Source organism: Argiope bruennichi, chromosome 2 (assembly GCF_947563725.1).
Source record: "Argiope bruennichi chromosome 2, qqArgBrue1.1, whole genome shotgun sequence".
Lineage (NCBI taxonomy): Eukaryota > Metazoa > Arthropoda > Arachnida > Araneae > Araneidae > Argiope > Argiope bruennichi.
This window is the reverse complement of record NC_079152.1, coordinates 116512186-116538589: the sequence shown is the minus strand read 5'-3', so window position 1 is coordinate 116538589 and position 26404 is coordinate 116512186. Positions and strand designations below refer to the sequence as shown.

The 26404-nt window shown below is 29.5% G+C and overlaps 1 protein-coding gene across 1 annotated transcript in view; it reads left to right on the top strand.

The window, feature by feature from the left end:
• Positions 1 to 26404, top strand: part of LOC129960733 (ankyrin repeat domain-containing protein SOWAHB-like) — a 132409-nt gene that overhangs the window by 52753 nt on the left and 53252 nt on the right. Inside the window, exon 7 of the mRNA XM_056074342.1 lies at positions 7283 to 7372. Coding sequence (XP_055930317.1) covers positions 7283 to 7372 — 90 coding nt within the window. The remainder of the gene's footprint in view (positions 1 to 7282; positions 7373 to 26404) is intronic.

Here is a 26404-nt window from a genome sequence, read left to right as displayed (position 1 = left end):
ATAAAACAGCATGATGACCATCAAGAAGCTCAGTATCCTATTTGCACTAATATCCCTTTATAACTTCAACTATCCCTGCATCTATCCTCTATTAATGTTCCATCATCAGAATGTATGAACACTAGAAGGTTCTGTTAGGATAATGGATAGGATATGCTTTGAAATAAGGTTCAGTGGAATGTACAGATCACTTCTATGAGGATTATCAGTCGCCACCTCAATTAAAATCATGCTGCATTATATTCGCATGGTGGAAAATTTTACCGAATCTTATTGTTCTACATTCTTTAATGACGTTGATCAGAAGTAATTAGTAGAATAATTTGAAAACATTCTGCTAAAACTCATCAAATGATTATTTCAAATTAAATTTCTTTTTATTTATTTACAAATGTTTAATTTTCATATTTATTTTCCAATTTTGGAATCACGACAAATTTTTTTTGGAAGACAATAGGACAATGATCATTTCTCTCTCACTCTCTAAAAAATTTTGGTAGTGGTAAATGATTAGAATACTAGAATCAAACAGAACCGTGAATGACTATGCTTAAAGAAGTGCAAATTCCAACCGCAGGTATTTCATCTGCGGTAGAAAAATATTAAGGTCATGAAAATTCTTAAAATACCTTATTTCATATTCAATATGAGTAAAAAGATATAATATTATTATTAAGTTCGATTGTTAGATTTCGTTTGTTAAAAATATGTTAAAATGTATGTTAAGAAATAGAAATAAGTTTATGTATGTTAAGAAATAGAAATAAGTTTATGTATGTTAAGAAAGAGAAATAAGTTTATGTATGTTAACAAATAGAAGTAAAGTCTCATTTCATTTATTAACTATTGCGATATTTTCTGATTATAAGACATGCGACTAAATCTTTTTTTGAATGGATGAAACGAATGAAAAAAATCCTTGCAAAAATAATATATCGCATATATTTCTTGATAGAATCGATTTTATATTATTTTTTTTCTTTAATTTCGTTCTAAACGTATTTTATGAATTGAGAATTTAAACGATTGCCCGTTATCATTGGAATACTTCTTAACATTATAAAATATGATACATGCGTGTAACATGCTTTGCTAAAGACCACGTTGCTTTCAATATCTCAGAATTTTTAGAGAATTTAACTCATAAAGGGAGAAAGTTATTGTTTGACCACCTAATATTTCTTTTCAGTTGTCTCCCCCCTATCATGTAGCACGTGTGTCTATCCACGGCAGTCCGCTGCTTTGATATTAAAAGAGTGTGGAAAGACGGAGTGTCGGATTATTCGAAAATAAAGAGGTGTAAAATTTAGTGGTCGTGACTCGGAGGGTGGTCGGCCGATCAATAGCGGGGAGGTTGAAATTTGGAAGGGGTGGGGAGAAAAGAGAAAGTAAAATTGAAACTGGAGAAGGGATGAAAAAGGAGGGGGGGGGTAGTAAAAAAAGTGGGGGATTTTCCTCCGCACTCCAAACAATTATTTTGCCGTGATCTATAAGGGAGCCATATGGCCTGGTCATGGGCTGAAAATTGGAGTCGCCGAATTCAATAACCGAAGTTATGTGAGTGCCTAAAACGAGTGTTCTTTCGCGCAAGTGGCAGGAATGGGAGATTTTATACTTCGTTCTGCGCTCTCACCAGTGCCCTTTAGGGCTGCAACTTCGACATTTATTAAAACGCGCTTCAGGTTCTTTATATTGATTTTCTTTTGTTCCGAACTTGTGTTTTTGATGTAATTACATACACTAGATCTTAATTCGCAATTTATTGTTTTTTGGACAAATGAAAGCCTAGTTTTTGATTTTGGAAAAAAGAAGTGGAAAAAAAAAGCTTATAATTTTGTAGTAAGCAAAATAAAGGGTAATATTGAGTCTTCAACTTTTAAAAAATATTAATTAAAGTTGAATGAATTCTTCAAAAAGTACAGCATTGTAATTTAGAGTATTAAAAGCAGAAGAGTGGTTGCAAATTGACAGATCGAAATTTGAAGACTTTCCTTTTATAAAATTAAGTTTTTGTAATTGATTTGATTGACAGAATTTCTTAAAGTGTTACTAGTATCATTTTCAGTTATAATGTGTTAAGTAGCCTTTAATTACTTATGAAAGAATAAATTTAATCAAATTTTTTTTAAAAAACTCACTTTTCTATTGTATAAAAAGTATTTTTTATATTAATAATTTTTTGCTTTTTAGTCATTTAATTTATGAATCATTTATCATATAGAATCATAAATTTAATTTTTTTCTACTTAGTTATGCGTAATCAAAATCCTATTAAACTATACAATTAACTTAAAATTTAAAAAAAATTTATATGAAGAAAAATTTTAGAAAATAAATTGAAAGATAATTATCATATTAATGGTATAATTTAATTTTTTTTAATTTCTGCTAAAAATACTTATAACTCCTTCAATTATTATAATGTGTTTGTTCGTTTGTTACAAAAGGCGCCAAAAACCTATTGTGAAACAGCCTGGTGTAAAAATGAAAAAAATGACTTGATTATTCTTTTGAAAGTCGCTTTCTGTACTCCTGTGTGTGCTCGTTTCATAAACCAGGTTTTTGAGGTTAAAGAATTATTTTTCCCTTTGCTTTATTATTGCGAATAACCCTCCCCCTCCCCCCAAAAATACATTTCTTGTAATAATTCACGTAATTAAAAGTTACACATGGACCTATCTTCTTAACCAATTACAAATAACAAATGTAAAGAATTTTTATTTATGAAAGCAAAACCATATTCATTTGCATCGTTATTAAAAGGTTTTATATGTTATATATGTTTTCAAATTTTTATCCTAAATTCGAAATAAATAAATAACAAAATTTGTCCTTTACATATCGAACGTGATTCGATTTCCTGCGATAATGTTTCTTACCTCAATCTTGTTATCGGAAAAATCTATCAAAGTTGTGATATCTATTTGTTTACCTGTATGTGTGAACGCGATGATTCAAAATCACAATAAGTCTTTAAATAAAGCATGATATATAGTCTTAGAACAATTAATATTTTGTGTTACATTTTGGATTCAGTTAGGCAGCAGAAAGAGATCCTAAACGCATGTTCAATTTTTTTTTTCTTTATATTTAGCGCCAAACGTGAAGTTAAACTCGAAACGTACCGTATTTTGGAAATGTATGAGAAAGTCGAGTATTAAACACTTCCGCTGATTTGGCGTAAACTTCAATTGCAAAAGTCTTGCTGAAATTTTGCTGAAATAAACAACACGTAATAGTTTATTTGTTTTGCATCATGTAGATAAAAGTGTACGTTTCATATTTATATCACTGAAACATGAATTTTGATTTTTTTTTTCTCGAGGCTATTGAATTTCTCAGGGTATAAACATCAAAGGCTGTTTTCCATTTTCTGCCGAGTTCAGCAATGTCGTTTTTTTGTGTGTGTCATGCATATTATTAAATTTTTCAGCGTAACTTAGTAGTACATCGCATGCAGTGATAATCCGCTGACCCGTAATAGTCCCAGTAATTCGATCTAAAGATTGCATCTGTGATACCTGGAGGCAAGATATATGATATCCATTGATGAGTGAGATATTAGAGTGATCAAGATGTCAAGACCTATCTTGTTTGACAGTTCTGTAGGTTTCCTTTTTAATCGCATTGATAATATGAGATTTTTAAAAAGCAAGACTCATACTACGTAGCCACGCATTATCTGTTGAATAATTTTAGTTGAAGGTTGAAATTTTGCTTTTTTCCCCTCCTCTCTTATTGAAGATTTCTAGCCACATATCGACGGCTTAGTTCACATATATAGTGTGCTCATTTTCCATACTTTTCAGTGAAGAAAAGAAATTTTTATTAATAGCTTTTACTTTTCATAACGCATATTGGAATCTTAATTTTTGAATTTAGCAATAATTATTGTATACAATATATGTTTGCTTTTTAGAGTCGATACAGGCAGTTGTATATAAGGGAATTGTTCGAAGTGAACGTCGAATAATTGTAAATTAAGCCATCGATATTTTATTTTTGGCAATTATTGTATCAGTTATGGTTCTCAATTTTGATAGGTTAAATTATGTCTCAGAATGGCAGGGAATTTGTTATTAGTTAAAGAAAATTGCAGCATTTGTAATACTATTACTTTTAAAGTGAATTTTTCAACATTTATTATAAATAAACAATTGTATTTTTGTAGTTAATATGTTAAATGAGATTTTATTTTAGTAGATCACATTTGCCTATCGTTAAATGAAAGATAATTTTTTATAATAAAATAAATTCGTAACCTAATGTGTTTTTACCATATCCTCAACTGACTCGAAAATTTTGTGAATTTTTAGACTGAATTCTGAAGCATACTTCAGATATTTGTTTTAGATTAATCGAAATCTTAAGTACGCATTTTAAACTGCAAGTTTGCATTTATCAAACATTAGTTACTTTCCTATTTCTCAAATATAAATTAAGACAACTTCAAAAATGCTAATATCAAATTTTGAAAAAAAATAGTGAAAAGTGAAAAAAATAGTAATATTCGACCATTCCACTTATCCGATTAGATCACTTTTTTGTATGTGTTTTTAATTTTAAAATTCCGCACTCTGTGTGTGAAGCATTGGAAGAAAGATATAAATTGTTCATTGACTTGGTTGTTTTTGGTGTTGTTTTTTTCGCATTTTATTAAAAATAATTACGTCATTAGCTATTTTGTTCGTTAGTATTAAACAGTTTAACGACGGATTTATTTTCCTTCAAATCTTGTAAATAGATGACAGAAAGAAAAAAAAAAAAAGAAAAGAAGAAGAAGAAGAATCTGCATTTTGAAAATTTTTGCCTGACAATATTTGTATTAAATGAAATCTAATACCATTTCGTAAATACATTATTTCTGTTTCAGAAACATTGTGCATGTGTAAAAAGTAATGATAAGTTAATTGTAAATATAAAGTAGTCGCAGTATAAATATTACGTCTACATGGCTTAGAAGTTAATTTGAAAAAAATCGCAGCTTTAAAAAAACTGACTTTTGACTGATGTAAATAACGTTATTTTGAGCGAGTGCTTTTACCATCTGGTTCTTCATGATTGATGCTTGTATTACTTTACAAAAATAATAAACAGCGCGAAGTTTGTCTTGTTAGTTCTTTGCTTCAGAGAACATAATCTATCCTAGTGAGCGGCGACATTTCGACGGTTTTTGCCCATTGCTGCTGAAGGTAATACGCTTTAAAGATATGTCAAATCAAAGATGAACGTTAATGGTTTTAGTGTCGCCAATGGTATATAAAAAAACCACCACGTCTGGGTCAAACCACTAGTCGTAAAAACATTTTAACTGCTACGTTTAAGCTCCCCTTTTAAGACTATTGACTTTTTATCATTCGCATTGAAGTACGGATTCTTGTCTTGAGCAGAGATGACTCTGGATAAGGATTTGTTTTGAGAGCGGCATCGAATCAACTGACGATCAACCATGAAATGGCTTGTGTCACTCAGAGGTTGACTTTTAAGTTGGGATGGTTGGAATTCTGAAATATTTTTTTTATGTATTTCGTTCCATTATGTAATTTGAGTGCATCGAAAAGTGCATGCAGTTGCTTTGATAAAAAGTACTATAAAATTTTATGTCATTTATTAAAGCTGGTGTGGAGAAGCCACTTGTGATGGCGCGTTCTTGAAGTGGACAGCAATAGTTTCCTCTGTCTGAAAAGTTTTTATCACTTCTAAAAATGAAGTTTAGTTGCGGAATGTATACTATATTTTAATGTTATGAGTAAATGTCCATTTTCGTTCAGATTGCTTATTATGTATTTTATCAAAGTATATTGGAAGATTTTTTTTAACAACAAATGATAATTTGACATTCCTTCCTATAAATTGTGTAATGAAACTTTTTAACAAGAAGAAACACCTTTTGAAGTTCTAAATTCACTGTTTTCTATTTAAGCATTTAAATCATTCGATAGTCTGCACTGTATGGCATTCTTTATAAATAATAAAGATTCTACTTCTAAAAGTCATTTTTTTTCTTAATAAATAATGAAGATTCTTATCTTAAATGCTGATATGTTTCTGCAGACAGTGGTGGTGGTGTTAGGCATTTGTAATTCTTGAAAAAAAAAAAAAAATCCATTTTCCTCATATGCTTTTTTTTTCCATCTTATTTTATTTTGTTATTTAATGTAGTGAGTAGAGATGTTGCATTTCCGTTGCTATGAAAAAATCATGTCATTTGAAAATCTCTTTTCAATTTGCCAGTTTTAATTTAATTTCAGGATTAAAATTCTGCTATTTTAAAAATGAATTTGAACGTGATTGTATTAATATGATTAACTAATCATTTGTTGGACTTTTCCTTCATCAGTCAGTTTGAGCTATTTTTTCTTCAAGATCAACTTTTATCACCAGAATTATGCATATTTTAAGACATAAATTTAAGTATTTAGATTCTTTTTTCAACTATTTATTTAGATTTCAGTACTATTATTCTCTTATTCACGTTATTAATAACCTTTATAATATGAGCACAAAATCAGATCAGACCTGTTAATATATTGATTAATTAAAAGTTATCTGTAAAAAATTCTATTCAACTCCTTGTTTGAAGACCTAAATTATTGTCATATTAATTATGATTGATGATTCTGAATAGCATTAAGTATGAATGTTATTTTAAGTACTATAAGCACTTTTTTTTACATGCATTTGTCTATTTTAATTTCATATTTTTTAATAAAAATTTGAATATAAAATTTATAATGCGTTTCTGTTAAGACTCGAATCTGAAATACGTTATACATAGTTAGCAAAATGGCCATGTAAATAATGTACAGTTTAAGTTTTTTTTTTTTTTTTTAAGTTTTTAAAAACTGTTTTTGAAACAGTTTTTCATAGAAACTGAATAAACGGTGCTATGTCACAAAAAATTATAGAAAGTTTCTATTTTTAAAAATCAATATCATATTTATAATCACAAATTTTGCGATTAAATCTTAATGCATGTAGATAATTTCAGTAATGGTTAAAATATTAAGTGTTCTTTACTAAACCTAAGGATTTTCGACTTTGATACCTATTTTGATTATCGTGTCAAAATGTCAATATTGCTCTCTTTTAATTAAATTATGTCATTTCTTCTTATTAACAAAGTTTGATTTTAAATACTTATTCTTTCTGCGCATTTTAAAAAACTGAATAAAGATGGTCAAATTTTTGTATATTGTATCAGAATTGTATCCATTTTTAACCTGTCTTTTTTTAAAATGTTAATCTTGTAAATTAATTTATTCAAAATTTGTATTTGCAGACTGCCTTACACTGGGCTGCTAAACATGGGAATTTGGATGTTATAAAATTGATGGCCGGCACTTATAAACTCGACACTAATGCGAGAACGGTAATATTTTTAGTTGTATTATCTTTTTAAACGAGTTTTCATGTGTTCTAATTGTTGATAATATGCATTTACACATTTATAAATAATAATAATTTATTAAAAGTTATATTATTATCATTGTAATAACAATATAAAGCTTTTAAACAATTGTATTATTTTTTAAAAGAATTTTGTAAAAGGCAATTAGCTTAGTTTCTCTTAGTGTTTAGAAACCTGTAACCATAATGCTTTAATTTTCATTTTTCCATTCAAAATAGAAAGCTACAGAATAAAAAAAAATCTATTCTATACTGTTTTCAGAAAAGTGTTCCGATGATTTATTTTAATTTTATGTTCATATTTTTATAATATTATATAATTTTACTAATTAAAATAAAAATGATGGGAAATTTAAAAAAATAATTTCAACATTTTATTTAATTTTTGTGTTTAAAAATTATTAAAAAAGAGGAGTTGCCGTCGTAAAGATAGTTAACATTTTACCAGTAAAAAACGCAAGCTTTTATTTTCGAATTTTCCCAACATTCAACTCATAAATGTTACTTATAAATGTGTAGAAATAATAATAATAATAAAATGCATATCAACAAATGTCTGTTATATTTTTCTTGTGCTAATTTCATGATACTTAATCCACTTATTGATATTTGTCTATTCCTAATCGTTAATATAATTATCACAAATTGTTCATTCAGGTTGTGATGTGAAATAAATTTTAAAAAATTTTTTAATTACTTCAAAGAACGAACAAAAATTAGCAAAATTTCAGTAACAGTTTTGCTTCTAATCATTAAGACTGTGAATAACTTTGAAATTTTTCATATTATACTAACTCAAACGGAGATATTTATAACTACAGTTTTTTTATGTCGCATATTCATTCGGATTTTGACTAAGACTAAATTTTAAAATCCTCTTAATCATGTTTATCAACTTTACTCCAAGTAAGACCTTCTCGATAAACCACACACTATTCACCATACAAATTGTTCCACATCGTATAAAGACTCCCTACTTGCATATAATCGTCCTCTCCATTTGTTTAGCCCCGCACTTATTGCTTTGTCCCATCGTCCCTGGAGACATTTTAATTAAAATAGCAGAAAATCGGTTCTTTATTGAGCGCATTGTGCTTCTTCGATAGGGTGTTAACCCTTCCCGCCCAACCGCCGCATTCTTAACCCTTTTAGTGCAGATCTGTGACAGAATATTGCTCCATAATGAATAACACGTCGATCTCTTTTCTGTTATTGTTATTATATTACTACGAAATTCACCGCCTGTCGCCTTTTAGCCGGAGTCGCTTTTCACTTTCTTGTTTTGTCTGCAACTCCCGCCGTTTATTATTATACTCTTTTCAGCTGCCGTTTATCTTGTGTATATATTATTAAAATGCAAGCAGCTTCACCCTTCTTCCACGATAAACAAACTTATTAAAGGCTTGTTTCCGCGCAATTTTTGAATCCCTCTGCCGTCGCTTTTGTTCCGTGTATCGATGGCGGTCCTTTGTTTCCAATGAGTTCTCTATCCCCTTCCACACCTTCCCTGCGTTCAAGTCTGTGTTAGTCTTTATCGTTATTAAGAATACGTCGACTTTTGTTTAAATTCCTTTTGCTTAGAACAGAAGAGAAGGGGAGGTGGGGATTTTGAGAAGTGAGTTGTGAGGAATCGAATGGCATCTCTAATAGAAAATGCATCTGTGAAAATGGCAAGCAATTTTTCAGCCTTTAAAAGTTATTGTTTTTCACTTCTACTGTTTTATAAGATGTACGTTGTTGGCTGTCGTTTGAGTGTTTTAAATTGAAGGTAATGGACCTTTGAATTGATTGTTGTAGAGAAGTTTAGAGGATCTAGTTTTGTGATGGATATTTAATATTAATTATATGGATATTTATATAATTTATTTTGTAAGAAAGAAAGTGAATGCTAAACATCGTAATCGTGCGCTTAACTGTAATTTTTCAATTCCTTAAGGTATCCATCTAGGTTTGGAGACGTATTTTTAAAAAAATGATACGTCAACATTTCTTATTGTAGCATATAGCTGAAACATACTTCAAAGGTCACTATTAGAAGAAAAAAATGCACTCATTGCCTTTAGTTTTTGAAAAAAAAAAAAAAAAACTGTTTATTTAATGAACATTTAGCAAAATTTTTAATTTTAGGAAAAACAGAGTAAGTCAAAAAATAATGGAAATATTTAATTTTTATTTCACTTATATATAGCTGAAACTACATAAAATGTAACAGTCCATAAGATAAAAAATTTTATAATAAATAAAAGTTTTATGAGCATTTGAAGTTATCATTAATGATTTTTTTTTTTTTTTTTTTTTTTTTTTGTCAAAATTTGTCTATGAACTTATGTTTTAAACTTAAAGTGCCTAAAACATGTCTAAATGAAGCTACCATAGAATCCACAATCTATCACACCCTCAAAGGTATTCGATAAGGGGTACCAAATTTCATGAAATTTTATTGAGTTGATTTTGAGTTATGTTTTCGTGAATCAATCGCAGTGAAATATTCTTTCCTCAGAAAATGCGTTTGGATATTGTACTTGTAAATTAGTTCATCCAAATGCGCTGGAAACAAATGTAGTTTTCACGCTTTTTTAACTGAAATGCCAAAAATATACAAACTGCGGTTGAGTAGGTAGAGATATAATATAAACATATCAAATATTATTTCGGGGGATTTTACGGTAAAAATAAAATAAATCATCCATTTTCGGTTACAAATACCACTGTTGCCGATTTCATTTTTATTTTTTACGTATTATTTAAACTACTGTATCTACAGTTCTATCTCACATATATTAAAACCATAGTTTGTTTTAGAATCTACGAAATTTGGACTTTTCAAATCATAAAAAAAAAAAAAAAAAAAAAAAAAAAAATCAACATTTGGGAAAATTATTTTTCCAATTTAATCGGATATCTTAAATTAAGAAGAAATCATTTTTTCATTAAAAAAATATACTTTATGTTAAAAAAAATTAGATTGAAGTACTTATTACACTGCCTATTTTATATTAGATTAATAAATTCCATTGTGTTTTCCATTTTATTTAATATAAATTCCAATGTCAACGAATAATCATTTAACGAAATGCGAACGAAGCGCTTATACGAAAGGTATTTTTGTTCGCAGGAAACATCCCACAGAATAAATACAAGAAGGAGTGGTGTAGTGTTTAAGATTTGTAGACTTGCATTTTATTACCTTTTGTTCGCCGACGATGGGAAAGACAGTGAGATATAACTTTAAAAAAAGTATAGAAAAAGCAAAAAGAAGAAAAAAAATCGTCAAGTGAGCAGAAGAGAGTGAAAATCGAAATAATAAACGAAATCGAAAATAATAAATATAAAATTTTATAACTTTAAACTAGCAATTCTTTGATATATGAAAATTTTTTCGTGAATCTCGGAAACGATTTGGATAAAAAATTTTTAGAGAAGGTTTTGCTTTTTAAGTTTATCTGTATAGGTGTCTTTCCTGAAAAAATGTGATTTTACACGAAAAAAAAAAAATCCCATTTTTTTATAACTAAATATTGGCATGTGGCTATACAGGACCTGCATAAGCGTATCAGAGACGGTGTAGAAGTTGTAGAAGTTTAAGGCTTCGGACTCCCATGCATTTTCCTCATGTTCGATCTCACGTTTGCAATGCAATTACATTTCGCTTATGACTTTAAACGGGCCATAGAATAGGAATTACGATTTTACAAAAAAAAAAAAAAAAAAAAAAAAAAACTGCCGAGCGAACTTAGTACTAAATCGGTTAAAGTTACCATAATGTAAGTAACTTTAAAAAAAGTTTGAAATTGTAATCAATACATAAATTTATTTTAGTGTCTATCTCTTTGTTAATTTAGCTTCCAACAGACCCCAATATAGATAACATTGCATTTTTGTCCCCGAATAATATAGTACTTTTTGACTTACTTTGATTTTAAGAAATGAATAAAAAAGCGCTCCTGGGATAAATTTCGAACAACCATATAAGGAAATAGTGATGAAATTAGTAATAATTTATTTCACGGGGAAAATAAATCATATTTCCAGGATTTTGATTAGTCAATGGCCAATTAACGACTATTATCTTAATTGATTATATTCGTTAACTGATCATCACTGTGTATATTAAACTATAGCTTTGTTTTGCCGATCAAAAAAAATTGTTTTAAAAGTATTTTTAGCGAATGAATACAATAGCCAAATGAGGATACTTCAACCTAATTCATTAATATATATCGTGATTAGCCATATTTCAATTAAAATTCCCAACGATTAACTGAAATAAACATTAGTATTAAGCGACGCTGGGAAAAATTTTAAATAATTTCTCTGTCTAGATATAAACTCTCGTATTGTAGTATACAACGTCAAATCTCCTTGGATTTCTTCAGCTCCAACATGTCTTTGACAGAGATTTAGACTGTTTCTCTCTGGTGTATTTAAAGTGAAGATTCCTAATAATTGTAGAGAGAGTCCTTCTCTGCGGATGTGAAGAGGTATATTGCCGGGAAGAAAAGGTAATATGCTGCGACGACGAGAGCCCTGTGGGTTGCCCCCACGATGCGAATCAGAATCCCAGAGGCCTGACCCCAGCTGGCCCGATTTCCATTTAATTTGTTGTCCTCGGATTCCCGCCTTTTATCCTCCCCGTCCTCCTCCCTTTTCTCTTCTGAGGGGACCATTCTTTCGTCTATTTTATCAAACCTGACATATCTGGACTGCCCAGTATGAAATTCGAAGAGCGAAACTTTTTAAGATTGAAGCTTTGTGTCATTAATTCTAAAGAATGTGGTAAATTAGTCTTTATCTGCAATTTATTTAATGTTTAATCTTTGTTCAGCTTAGTTTTTTTCGTCCTTCCCAGTAATTTTATTTAAATACAATATTAGTTTGTTCTCAATTTATCAACGGTCTAATGAGCAAATACTGCATTTTCTCATCATTAGTACTTCATTATAAGATTGATTACACTTAAAATGCTGACTGTTCGAAGCAGTCGCGCGTTCCATTGATTGTTTGCCTCATATCGAAAATGTTTATTTTCAAATTATCAAAATCAACTTTGTTATTTTCTTTCCTAAAAAGATGCAAAAAATTTCAACAACACGAGGCCTCCTTCTTTTGAGATTTATTACAGTAAGGATTTATTAGCCACCAGTTGAAAAATTCTCTGAAGAAATGAAATGATAAATTTATCAAAAATGTGGTCATCGTGTATAATAAATAAAAAATAAATCGAAAGAAATATTTGTGCAGTATTCATTTTAAGAACTAAAGAAGAAAGAAACAATATGTATTAATAGAGTTTTGTGCATTTGTGCATTAAAAATTGATTTATCTGGAACTTGTTTTATCCAACATACTACGACCGGAATTCCCCCTCTATTCTTTAACAAATTTGATTTGTGCCCCGTCCACATTTATTCTATTATTGCGATGCCATCCTACATGTTACATTGATATACTTTCTGTAAAGTAAGATGTTTAGAAAGTTCAGCTTGTTGAATGTGTGTGTTTCCAACGCAGTCCATCGACACAAATCCTGTGTTTTATTCCATTTCAATTGGTTGTTTTCTAATCCTTCTTTCTGCTATGTGGATGAAAGATTGCCTCTAGAACCAAAATAGACGTCCTAGTTATAGGGCAGATTTTTTTTTCTTTTATTTCCCTACTACACTGTATTGCCTGTGGATGATTTATTAACGAATAGAATCCTTTCAAAGATAATTTTGTTTACGCAAAAAATTCGTTAAATGAATATTTTACTGATCAACATTTACGTTTCTCTGTAAAATATTTTCATCATTGTTTTTCCATGGGATTTTATGAAAATATTATTGTTTTTTGTCAGATGTACCCAAAATAAATTTTTTTTGCTACATTTATTTTTATGCAGTATAACAATACATATTTTGTTTCAATTCTTCAGTACTCTTTCAAAATTCCGCGTCATATAAGCTGCCCCACCACCCCCAAAAAAAGAAATTTCAAAGAGCAGTAGTACTTAAAATTCATAAATCAGAACTTCTGTACATGCTGATGTCAAAGTCCCGTTCCGAATATTTTTCATAGATACATGAAAATTCACATTTCTCCTTTTCGATTTCTTGTCTTCCTACACTTTTCTGGCGAGTTTGCTGCTGCCCATCAGCTCTCGTATAAAGGCAATTAGACCAACTTCAAAAATTAAATTTGCACGTAGCATCGTGGCTTTTTTGAGAATCGCTTATTATCTAGATATAAAATTGTTTTCGCATAGGCTTTTATTTATTTATTTATTTTTTGTTTAAATTATTTGTTTATTGATACCCACTGATTCCTAGAAAAATGCATTTTTTAATTAAGTGGATTTATATTGCTATATAAAATATTTAAATCACATCAGCGTATGAAATTGCTTGCTTTCTATTTCAGTGTTTCCATTTTCGGATAAATTTTGTTATAATTTCATCTCAAAAATTTATACATTAGAAAAACCGTCATCAAAAAAGGGCAAAACTATATACTCATTTTTTAAAAAATTTCACAAAATAATATACTGGTGCATGCTTTAATTTCTTCCACGCACTGTTGTCTAACACTGTGATTAGACATTTTCATTTTGAAGTCACTTAAGAATCACGATTTTAAGTATTGTGCCAATTCTTATGGAATGTGGCCTTATCGTATGCATTCGAATTGCTTCATTTACGTTTTCAATTCTACTTTGCTTACTTGAATATAATATAATTTATCGTAGTATTCACAATCATTACTTGACGCCATCTTTGCATTATTTTCATTCCTGTGGAAATGAATGGTTCTGGATTTCGGAATCAGGGAGGTCTTAATGGGGTCATCTTCGAGTGAGTTTACTTCCTCAGGTCCTCCATTTCTTATCTGTCGTTGTCATCCTGGATTGAGTGAATATTGGAAGCTTCCCCATCACGGTTGACAGCGTTTCGTCTGCTCTGAAGGAGGGGGCCCAGCTGCCGTCCCTTGATTGACAGCTCGGAGGGGTATGAGGGATCAGTGTCAACCCTGTGGGAAAGTTTTCGCTGAGGAACGTATCTAATCGGGGTTATGATGGACGAAAGCGGGCGACAAAAATGACATCGGCTATCGGCGAGCGTCACGGTTGCCGAAATCGTGACGGGCGTGACACTACACCCTGGCGATGACTAAAAAATACACTTTTTTCCTTTCTGATTTCTCTTATTCTTCTGGCGAGTTACCCCCATCTAGGGAGAATTTTTTTATTATTATTATTCTTTCCCTTGTGCGATCTGATCCGTGGTTTGATCGCTGGGTGCAAACCCTCTTCATGATTGACAAGAGATTGCTTGTCCAAATGCTTTTTGACTTTTGTATATCCATACATACAATGTACAGAAAAGGAAAAAAAAAGCAGACTTCAAGATTTTTTTTTCTTTTTTGTGGCACAGTTTTGTATTTAAACGGTAATCCTTCTATAATCGGAGTTCTATACTAAAGGCACCTGGGATGGATATCCGTAGCAAGAAAAGATGTCTGTCCTCTAAAAGTATTAGGAACAGATGTTTACGACAATTATTGTCCCGCCCATATTTTTGTCTCTGAAACTGCCAGCAGTAACCAGAGTGAGTGACGCTTCGTTTATACAATTTTTTTCCCTTCCTTTTGAAGAAAAGGATATAGCTGGTGACAATCTGCCTGATAGGTATGGGATTACAACGGTGGTGTTTGTCACTGGACTTGTAATATGCTTGCTTAAGTATCGTATTATATTCATGACGTGTGGTTGGACGAGAAATGTTCATGTTATGTCATGCAATCCTGGATTATATCACAAGCTGAACAAAATAAAGTTTAATGTTTTATTTACATGTTGACAGCAATAAATATTTCAAATCTAACGTAAGGCACGCTTTCTTGACTAACGTGTACCAATATGTAAATCATTAGTGCTTTTCGATGACGCATATAATGTGCAATAAAATTTTATCCACTTTTATTGAAAGATGATTTTTGTTTTTGGAATATTTTTGTATGAATTACGAAGTTTCTTTTGAAAAGTTAGTTTTCATATATGAAGCTTAAAAGTTGTATTCCATTTTATTCTATTAAGTTAAGTAAGTTCTATTTTGTTAAGTAATCCAATAAATTTACCTCATAATACAGTTAAATTTCTAGATTTAATCGAATAGGTTTTTTGCTAGACACATGTTTACTGTTACAAAATAATTTTTTATAATTAATATTGTTTATAAAAGTGTTGCTCTGTCTGTCTTCATATCCCGATTTCAAATTTTACAGTGAAACTAAGAGGCATCGATATTTTTGTACTTTTAAGGCAAATCTCTATCTGCATAAACTGTATTTTATATTTTTTGAAGTTTTAATAATTATATTGTGGGTAACTTTTTAATTGTTCTGCAGACAGCACAATGTGTTCTAACGAAAGAATATTGTAAAAAAGTCATTTTTACTATGAACTTAATTCCGAAATTAATCTTTGATTCAGATAAGTTAATTTACTCGTTTATTGTTCATTTACACCGCTTTAAAAGGTTTTTTTTTAAATTTGAGTTTTGCTAATTTTATTTCTATACTATTTTTTGTAACAGATTTTGAAAAACATTTTTAAAATAATGCTTTTTATCTGAGTTATCTTATTTTCTTATATACCATGCATTATTATACCATGATTTTTTGAATAGAGATGCGAATCTCCTTTCAATTTTTTAAATAAATTTTAATACAAAATTACATTAAAATTGAATTGTTTACAATTTTAAATCTTTTAGTTATCTTATTATTGCCATTTTAATATATATATATATATATATATATATATATATATATATATATATATATATATATATATATATATATATATATATTACATTGTTAGTTATGATTCAGCTTATTATACTTGCATTTATCTAAGAAAGAATTTGCTAAGAATTTTTTTTTTCGCACGTTTATTGACATTTAAAAAAAAAATTCCTCCTAAATAAATGATACGTTTAATATTATTTAGTTAATTTTTTGTTCTTTTGCATTCGACATTTGAACATAAATCTTTTCCATTCAGAAATTGGATCTGTATTAGATTATTATTATTAATCTGTATCTGAGGAATGATCATTTAATCGAAGAATATTGGATCAAATTTATGATGTTTATGCCTTGAGCGACAATTTTTAAGGATTTTTTAATTTAATAATTATACTTCCCTACTTAACTCCTTCAAATATCCTACAATATTTTTTTCATCAAACGTATTTCTAAGAGAGCTTGTTTCATAATAAAAGACTCTGCATTATCCCGAAATTGCATTAAACATTTCGAACTATAGTTTTAATAGACTCTATTATTTATTTTGAGATTGATATTTAATATGTATTTATTGCTTGACAGGTTACTTCAAGCATTTTTGTCTGTTACTGTGGTGTTCGAGCAGCAGACATGTATCGGATTACTGAATTTTTAAACTAAAATTAACTCATTAATAGAAATTATTATTCGACGCGAAATTGATGGGTGATCTGTATGCAATGTTCCAGCCTTATATGGGCACTATTATTATTTAAACAATGACAAAACTTTCCTGAAATAATATGTTTGATGCAATTTGAAAATATAAAAAACAGCACAGTTAGGGCATTTAAAAAATACTTGTCTCAATATACAAAATAAGTGGCAAAACCAAAATGTCTGTTCGCCATCTCTGGTCGGATTCCTCGAATTTTTATTTCGTACTTGCCGCCTTTGGCGACCGGCTGGTTTGCCGGTATTAATGGTCGCTAAAATGTGAATATTTCTTCAAAATATTTTCAAACTTCAAATTATTACAGATGTTTAATTAATACTATATTAGAAGAAACCTTACGCCGTTCTGTTCTTTTTACTATTCATTTTCCTTATTTTCTGTCAGCTATCCTAAAATTTGTATAAAATAAAATGGTTATAATATGCTATTTTTTTTAACAATCTAAAACAATGCTAATAATAAATAATGGATCTCACCCTAGCGACCTTCAAGATCTTATTCCCCTTCGGGTGTACGGATCGTTGTGGGTTAGACCAAGATCAATGTTAACAATTTTCTTTATGTTAATAGTATTTTAAATATAAATTTAAAAAATTTATAGATTCTTTTCAGAATTTAGTAAATATATAGCGCTACTACTGAAGCTATATATCGCTTTACTTTCACTATTTTGCACTCTACATTATTTGCTACATTAGCCACGATAATAATACGGATGAAAACTCAATCTCTCCTGCTGTTTACCGCCCTCCATTTTCGATAAATATTGCAAAATTTAACAAAAGTCCCATTTTACAAGTACATCGAACTATTTCGAATGGTTTATGTTTCTTGTGCAAGTGTTATTTAAAATGGCATTTTCTTTTGGTGTAATAAGATTTAGGTCAATAAAGTGAAGCTAATTTCATTAATACGATGGAAAAACAGGTGATTGCTAAAGTGCGGTGTGTTTAAACTTGCGTGTGAAGGTATATTGAGATGAATTATATGTATACAGTTACAAGAACCTGGTATAAATAAATGCATTCGTATATTATAAATTCGTAGTTTTGAGAAAAGATTGTATTTATTCTATCATATCTGGTTCAAATAAATACATTCATTGAAGTATATAGTACAAATTCACAGTTTTTAGAAAGGATTGCACAATACCAAATGCATTCCTAGTTCCTAAATGTGTTGAATTCCCTTGACTCTGAGCATGCTGAATTTCGATAATACAATATTTGTGTAAAATTCTTTTGCTTCAGTTTGTATACATATAAAATAGATTCTAGTACATGTTACATCGCATGTCTGAAAAATATTCCTATGACACACTATTCTTTGTTTCTAGTTCTGAAAAGTTGGAAGAAGTTTTGATGTTTTATGCAGTTTTCAATGTTCCTGTTATTAGTTTTTATTTTTATACAGCAACCAATACCTTTCCGTAGATTGACAGGTACCATCTCCGCTGGCCAAAAAGAATGGTATTCCTTGTAAAAACACCGAGTTTCGATATTACAGTTTTGCACTTCCCCGCTTTTTCGGATGCCAGAGCCTAGTGTAATTGTCGAATCGAAACATGGCGCTTCAAAATGGAAAATGTTGCCGTAAAAAGTATACCGCCCTTTTTCCAAAAGAAACATGACCCCTATAAAATCGGACGCTGTCCGAGATTGATCGAAAGGAGGAAGCCAGGTGCTCCCTTACAATTTCATATCGGGGTTTCGCCGTGTAGCTGAAATTTGCGATTAAACTATTTTTTTTTATACTTTTCTTCCCTGCTTTTTCTTCCTCCGTTTTCATAGCCTCTCGAGGGATTTTAAACTTTCTGAAAATTGGTAGTTGGAGTTGCATTCGGTGGAGAAGTTGGTTTTGGTGTAAAGAGAGGCTCAGTGTGTTATGTAGCATTTTATTTAATGTGTTCGTTAATGTGAGTTTTAAAAATCTTGATTTAAAATTGATTTTTCTCGCTTGTTTATAATTTAATACATTCTTTAAAGAGTCGAGAAAAAGATATGCAGTGAAGTTTTATGTTTTATTGAAAAAATTGTGCATGTTTATGATTTTTTAAATATTCTTTGAATTAATTTTTATTATTTGTGCATATTCTAAAATTGGATAATTTTTTAATCAAAAAGCATTAAAATGTTTCTATTTTTAAAGGAAAAAGATTCTTTTTAAGTAATGCAAATTTTTTTTGTTTTATTTTCAATATCGTATTTTTTTCAATGATTAATATATTTTAGTGCGTAATGTTACCATAGTTATGCATTAATAAAAAAAAAGATGTTAATATCTAGGATATAGTTTGATCAATTGAAATTTAATATTATATTGACAATTTGTTCAACCTACTTTTGGGAAAATTAAGTTGAAAAATTTTCAGTATCAGAAATATAAAAATTGATTTTTTATGTTCTAAAAAAGCTGCAAAGGCATGCCTAATTAGAAATATTTTTTCTCAAACCAACAATGGCATCTATTTCTTGCAATTTTTAAGTATTTTATCTTTTTTTTTATCTTGCCTTATATTTTTAGAAATTACAATTCTACTCTTAAAATAAGAATAATTTTTTTAAAATCATCGTTACAGAACTTTAATAAGATCACATTTCTTCAAAGAATGAACTATTCACATATTGACAATTTTAATTATTGGAGATCATTGCAAAGTAGCATCAAATTCATCATTGCATGTGTAGCAGCAGCCAACTTTAAGACTAAGAAGTCGCAGTCTTGACATCCAGTTCTATAAATATCCGTCTACGGGATCTGATGTTCATTCAATTTTCTTGGGTTCAACCCCCCCCCCCCCCTGCTGGTGTGGTGTAAAAATTTGAAGAGTCATTCTCCACTTTTGTCTCTTGACTAAGTTATCTTTAAATACTACTATTAATCTTTACGTTGTTCCAAAACAAAACGTTAAACAATTAAATCAATTTTTTATTATTATAATTCTTTAAATTTTAAAACCATTTTCAAATTCTAAGGATTATAAAACAACCATTTGCAAATGTAACTTTGCATGTCTTAATGGCATGATTCTGACCATGAAACGCTTCTTCAAACAAATAATCGAAAATAAGCCCACTTTCACTCAAGCATCTTCCATCCTTCGGTTTTAAAAAGAATCTGGGTAATAGGGCATTTTGCGAGGCAATAGGTGCGTAGGCCCCTGAGGCCATCTGTTCGACCACCAACACGGGTACCGATGGCTACCTGTCAATCACCGAGAAGGGATGAAATCTTCACCATCTAATATCTTTTCCCTTTCTCTTTTTGCCTCCCCGCATCCACATCTGCCGTCCCCCCATCTCTGTCCCTCCTCCCCCATGGCCTTGCTGACTGAAACTGACCGGTGGATTGGACCAATCCAGAGCGTAAGTATATTCGGCCTCTTCCTTTATTTTTTTATTTTTATGTTTATCTCTTTCACAACAGCTACGCATTAAATTGTTTAGTTTTTATCTCTCGAGAAATACATTCATCTCGGCCGAGTTAAAAAGAAAATAAAAATGCATTTTGTGTACTGGGAGATGAAATAAAAATGTTATAAATCTAATCCCTTCTATGGAAACTTATTTTTATGAAGAGTGATGATGTAAGGGTTATGTATGCACACCATGGAAATCCTTATATGTGAGAAATTTAAGGAGAAATGCAAAGTCTTTTCTTTGCATAAAGAATTTTTAATGCATAAAAGTATTTGGCATTCTCATAAGAGTTTATTCCTATTATTGTACTTTTTTTTTCCTCTGTAAATGTAGATAGAGGAAAAGAAAGTAAATAAAATTTAATTAAAAATATGATGGAAAAAATATATCTGTAAATATGTTGAATGAAATGGCTCAAATTACTATATTCATTAAATTAAAAAAAAAAAAACGTAACAACTAATGAAGATATCTGAAGTGTTGACAAAAATTCGAAGTTAATTAAAAGACAAAAATTACAAGTTTTAAAAATAAGTTCTATTACGTTTAAATGATATAATATTACACAAGACTTATAACTTTTAAAATTTTGTTTATTTTAATTATTATTTTTTAGCGTGAAAACATTTTTAATAATATAATATTAGTAGCTTAAATTCCTTTTTGGTTCTTTCATTGCAAGAATTTTCTTATGCACAATTTAAAAATGCTTTTCTTCTTGTTATAAAAGAAAGAAAAAAAAAATTTAAAACTGGACAGTAAAAATTATCGATTTCAATAAAAGTATTTTAGGCTATAAAAATGAATACGTGAAATGGCAGTTATTTAACTGAAAAATTATTGATATCAATATTATTAATTTTTTTTTATTCGTGAATTTTATGAAAACATTTTTTAAAAAGTAAATTAGATTTAGTTTTATAGACTTTCAGCTTGAAATGAAGATATTAAAGCTTATTATTATATTGTCTTTTATAAATGTACGTCTTAACGTCCATAAAATCACAAATAAATGTGCTTATTTAGCAGTGTGAAATAAAAATTGTCAATTATTTATCGTAATATAATAAAGTGGATTTGAAGTGAGCATAGAACTAACTGACTTAATAAATCTGATAGATTAATAAATGTGTAAATAAGAAAAGAAAGAAAAATGTAAATATTATAATTTAGTAATTAGGTTAAATTTTTTGTATTCCCTAATAAGGTTTATTTAAAAGCAATGGAACAATTTTGTTTATATTCATTTCAGATAACTGCAATATATATATATATATATATATATATATATATATATATATATATATATACTTTTGTGTTATTGCAACTATATTAACGAATTTGGCGACCTTTTCCAAAAATTAGACAATCATATTGCAGTTAGCTAGAATGTTCCGTGTTCACGGGAAATTCGTACTTAGTCATGTTTTTGCTGTAGTATACAACTAACTGTTAATAAAGTACCTTTTGGTTATTTTTGTTGCTATCCGAAATGAATATATTATGTAGTCCAGCGTGGAGTAGAACTTCTTAAACTATGTGTCTTAACACCAAATAAAATAGAGAGTCCGTTAATTTGCAATAGGAGGGGGGAGGTCGCATACACTCTTTTCAGAGCAACAAGGGACAATTTTTAAAAAATTCAAAGCTCCACTTTATATAGGAGGATTTTATTAAAATGTTATAGATGATTATATTTAACTAAGAATTTTTCCTATTAAATTATTATAACTTCTTTATCCTATTTTTCTTACAAATGTGTTTTTGAGATAACGATTCAAAATTTTAATTCATTGATATAATCAGGAATGATTTTGCAATCGAAATTTGTTTTAAGTGAAAAAGTTTAATACTCAATTTTAACCTATATATGTGTTTGTGTTACAAAATATATATTTATGCTTATGACATTTTACTTACGTATTTTTCTTTTGTTGCAATTTTTCTGTTTTGGATTCTGCAAATTTGACGAATAACATTTTGCTTTTTTGCTTTCTTTTATATCTTTTATGGATCCATTGCATTTCTTCATTTGTTAACCTGTGGATATACATTGAATGCATAATAGGGAGTAAGTATATTTATGCATTATTCTAAAATACGTTATCAGTAATTTTATTCTTTAATTTCTAATGTGATGCTGTGATTTTAGATGAATAGCATTTAACATTTATTCCTATTGCTGATGAAATTAATATTTTTAAAGTGACAATGTTTATAGGATAGATATTAGCTGTAAATTGCATAATCTTTGAAGGAAAAAATTCCCCTAAATGTTCTACAGAGCTACCAAATTTGGCATATAACTAATTCATGTTTAGTAAATGTCTTAATTCTATCCTAAAATTATATTGACAAATATAATTGAAAATTATTCCAAGTTTAATTTTTTTATCTCTATAATTTAAGCGTGAATTGTTATGGAAAATCAAATCCTTTCATTAAATGCTGGATGAAATGTCCAACAGGCTCAATAACGCTTTATTTGACACAAATATACAATAGTAAAACACAGCGGAAGCGCATATAAGAAAAGTACTTGCAATTAACACCAACACACAATTAGTAAATCTCTTATCAGTAATCGTAACAACATAAAGCTGTAATACAGCAGAAAATCGATACTACTAAGAGGAGATTTTATTTAATTACTCACTTGAGAGCTAAATTCAACTGATGATTTCTCACTTCTGATTGACTTCTCTCAGCTTTTTATTGCTCCCATAATTGAGTATCATATGTTCTAGAACAAATGCTGGATCTCGAGTCCTAATGGAACTATTGCCAAGTTTTTCAAATATCATGATTTCTTCATTTTTGTCGCCAAGGCCGCGAGTCATTGAGTCGGCATACACTCAGCGTCTCTAGAACTATTGGAATGCTATTCAGCGTCTCTCTTTCTTACCAGGAAACTAAGTGTGCAGGGAAGCGGTACTACAAAATTTTTATAATATTTTTGCACAAAATATATGTTAACTAGCTTAAAATTAAAAAAAAAATCAATGATAACAATTTTAATATACGTTTTTCTCTCATTTTTATAGAATTTTCAAAATACTTTCAAGTACATTTCTTAATAATGCTTTTCGTTGTTATAGTTACTGTGTTTATATGTACGCCTATTGCTGCGGTACTAAATTTATATTTTTTGAGTATATTATTATTGCTATTAAGAATACATTTTTTGAAAAATAATATAAAGATATATGAATTAAAAAAAACCCCTGTCATTTCAGACTAGGCCTGATGTGTTTGAATTCATGATTTATGTTATTTGAGAAGTTTGAGTGAAATTTTCAGAACATGTAATAATTGGGACTTGGTTACTTTTTTCATAATACATCAAAGTGCAACCAAGGTCGAATTTCAATCAATCTGTAAAATAAATAAATAAACATAAATAAGTAAATAAAATAAAAAAAGAAAGTATAAAATAATTTTTCCAAATTTAAGACAATTTAATTAACATTCATCCATATGTAATGTTAATATCTCAAGAATTTCGACAAGTTTCACATTTACATGTTGCATCAAATTCAGAGTATGTACTTACACACAGAATTTTTTTTTTAATTACTTCATCATTTTACCCTTATTTTGATATGAATAATTATATATTTTTTTAATTATTCAATCATTTAATTCCTAAATGAAATCTATTAGTTAATTAGAAATATTTATTTTCAACCATTTACATGCTGAATTGAAACAACAAGTTTTTAAAATTATTTTTTTGGATGTTTCACCTTCTAATACTCTAGTTTAAAGATATTAATCATTAAAGTGATATCGAAAAAAAATGCATTATGGTGCTTTTTATTATTTTTTTATTTTTATTGTTTATATATATATATATATATATATATATAATATTAATGATTTGAATCGGGAGTATTTGCCATTGAATTGGAAAGGAAAAATGACCCCTCCCCCCACTGAGACACAGAGGATTTTCCTATTATTTTCAGTGGAAATTCCCCAAAAGAGAAAATCCTCCTTTCACAAAATAGTGATTGCTGATTAAATTCCTCATGTAGGAATATCGTATTTAAATGAATTGTAGCGATTATATTAACGCATTATTAAATTCCACATTGGGATGCAAAATTTTAGACATTGGTATCTTTTAATTTTAAAATTTAGAATTCTGATAGTAGAAATGTATAAGCATTTCAGTGTATTAAGAAATTCTTTTAATCTAAAACATTTGTTTTACTTACTATAATACTAATTTTTTCGATTAAAAAAATCGAAATTTATTTGTTACAGGTTTAAATTACGATTAAATTTAATCGATTACGAGTTACTGCGAATCTCTTTTAGCATATATAAATTTAAAAGAGATGACGTCACAAACTTCGAAGGTTTTACAAATGGATAAAGTTGCGCTCGTTGAAAGCTGAAAGTAAATTCGTTTCGGAAATTCCGGCTATTATTAATCATCGACGAAATCTGTTTATCAGATTTATCTAATGGATGTTTACATAAAGCAAAACACGGAGCCCACGTGTGTCGAATAAACATACTGAACGTCAGATCCAAAGACTGAGTATTCATCAAATGACTGTGTGTGAAGTTCAGAGGACAGTAGGATTCTCGGCGTTAAAGGATACGATTTACAGATTAATTTTGGAAACAGGAATTATGTTTTGTAACAAAGTAAGAAACAAAGAAAGAAAAAGAAACCCCCTTTGAAGCCATATCATAAGTGACAAAGAATGCGGTGGGTTTGAAATCGTATTCATATGGCAAAAGGTGATATTTATAGACAGAAAGGGGGGGGGGAGATGGAATCCGGATGACCTAGATTGTTAGGTATCGTACAGCCACGACATACTCAAAAGAACCTCAGTGTTTTTTTTATAGCCACAGCAAGGTGAAGGTTTGGCCAACCTTTTGCTACTATGGGCGAGTATCTCTCACATTATTAGCTGTAGCCAAACATCATAACATTATACTAGAGCATTGGAAGTTCACCTGATGCCGTTTGCTGAGCTTTTAAGTGGTGCCCTTTATTGCGAATTTCACTTGTTTCGATTCATATTACAAAAAAAAAAAAAAAAAAAGTCTAGTTCTTAAAATATAAACGTTCTCAACTGGTGAGCATATAGTGCACATCTTAACCTAATAGAGAATCTCTTAAAATTTATAGTAGTGGTAGCCAGTACTGATATCGTTAAACTGATATCAATACTGGCGTTATCTGATATCGTTAAATGCCCCATTACTATTTTAAAAACAATGCAGGGTAACACATGTATTGCTTAGATATTCAGACGATTGCTAGTCAAGAGATAAAACATTTCCGTTTGTCGAAAAAGTTTTTACAAACCGGAAAGTTATTCATTAGTGTTGCCACAGTGTCTACTGTTCAGCAACGGATTGTAAAACCCTCTGCGCTTTTGTGCATGCGTTAGGATGGGTTTAATCCGCCAAAATAGGAGTGAAAGGAAAGATGAAAGGCGGAGATGTTTACATTTACTAGTACTAATAGGGGAAATCCAGGGTCAAAGGGAATACCAGAAATGCGCTCATCGTTCCGCGTCTCACCCCTTAATGAGACGGAGTCGTCGAAATGTGGCCGTCTCAGAATCCGTTGACGAACAGTAGAAATATAGATTCATTTGGTGTTAATTAAAATTTTATATTTCACCATCAAATGCGATATAAGTACTTACTATGATATAATAATAATTTGCATTAAATATTTCAAACAATACTGGTAAAACAAACCTCACATGTCATGGGTCAGGTGACTTACTATCTAACAATCACAAAGCGAACAAAGCACAATGTTTACTTAAAATGTTTGTTCATAATATATAGATTACGTTCCATTATTAAACTAGTAAAATAAATATAAATTTATATCTCTTGAAAAAAGCTTAAGCAAGAATAAATTCTTTGCTTTGATGTGCATTAAGCAAATAAAGACCTAAAGTACTTTTTATCCATGCGAATAAAAATCAGAGATAATATTTGTGCTCTCCGCTTAAGTGTATTTTCACTGTGGTAATGTGCATCAGAACGGAACAAATAAGGCAAGGTTCTCTTTTTATTCAAACTGCTTCTAAAA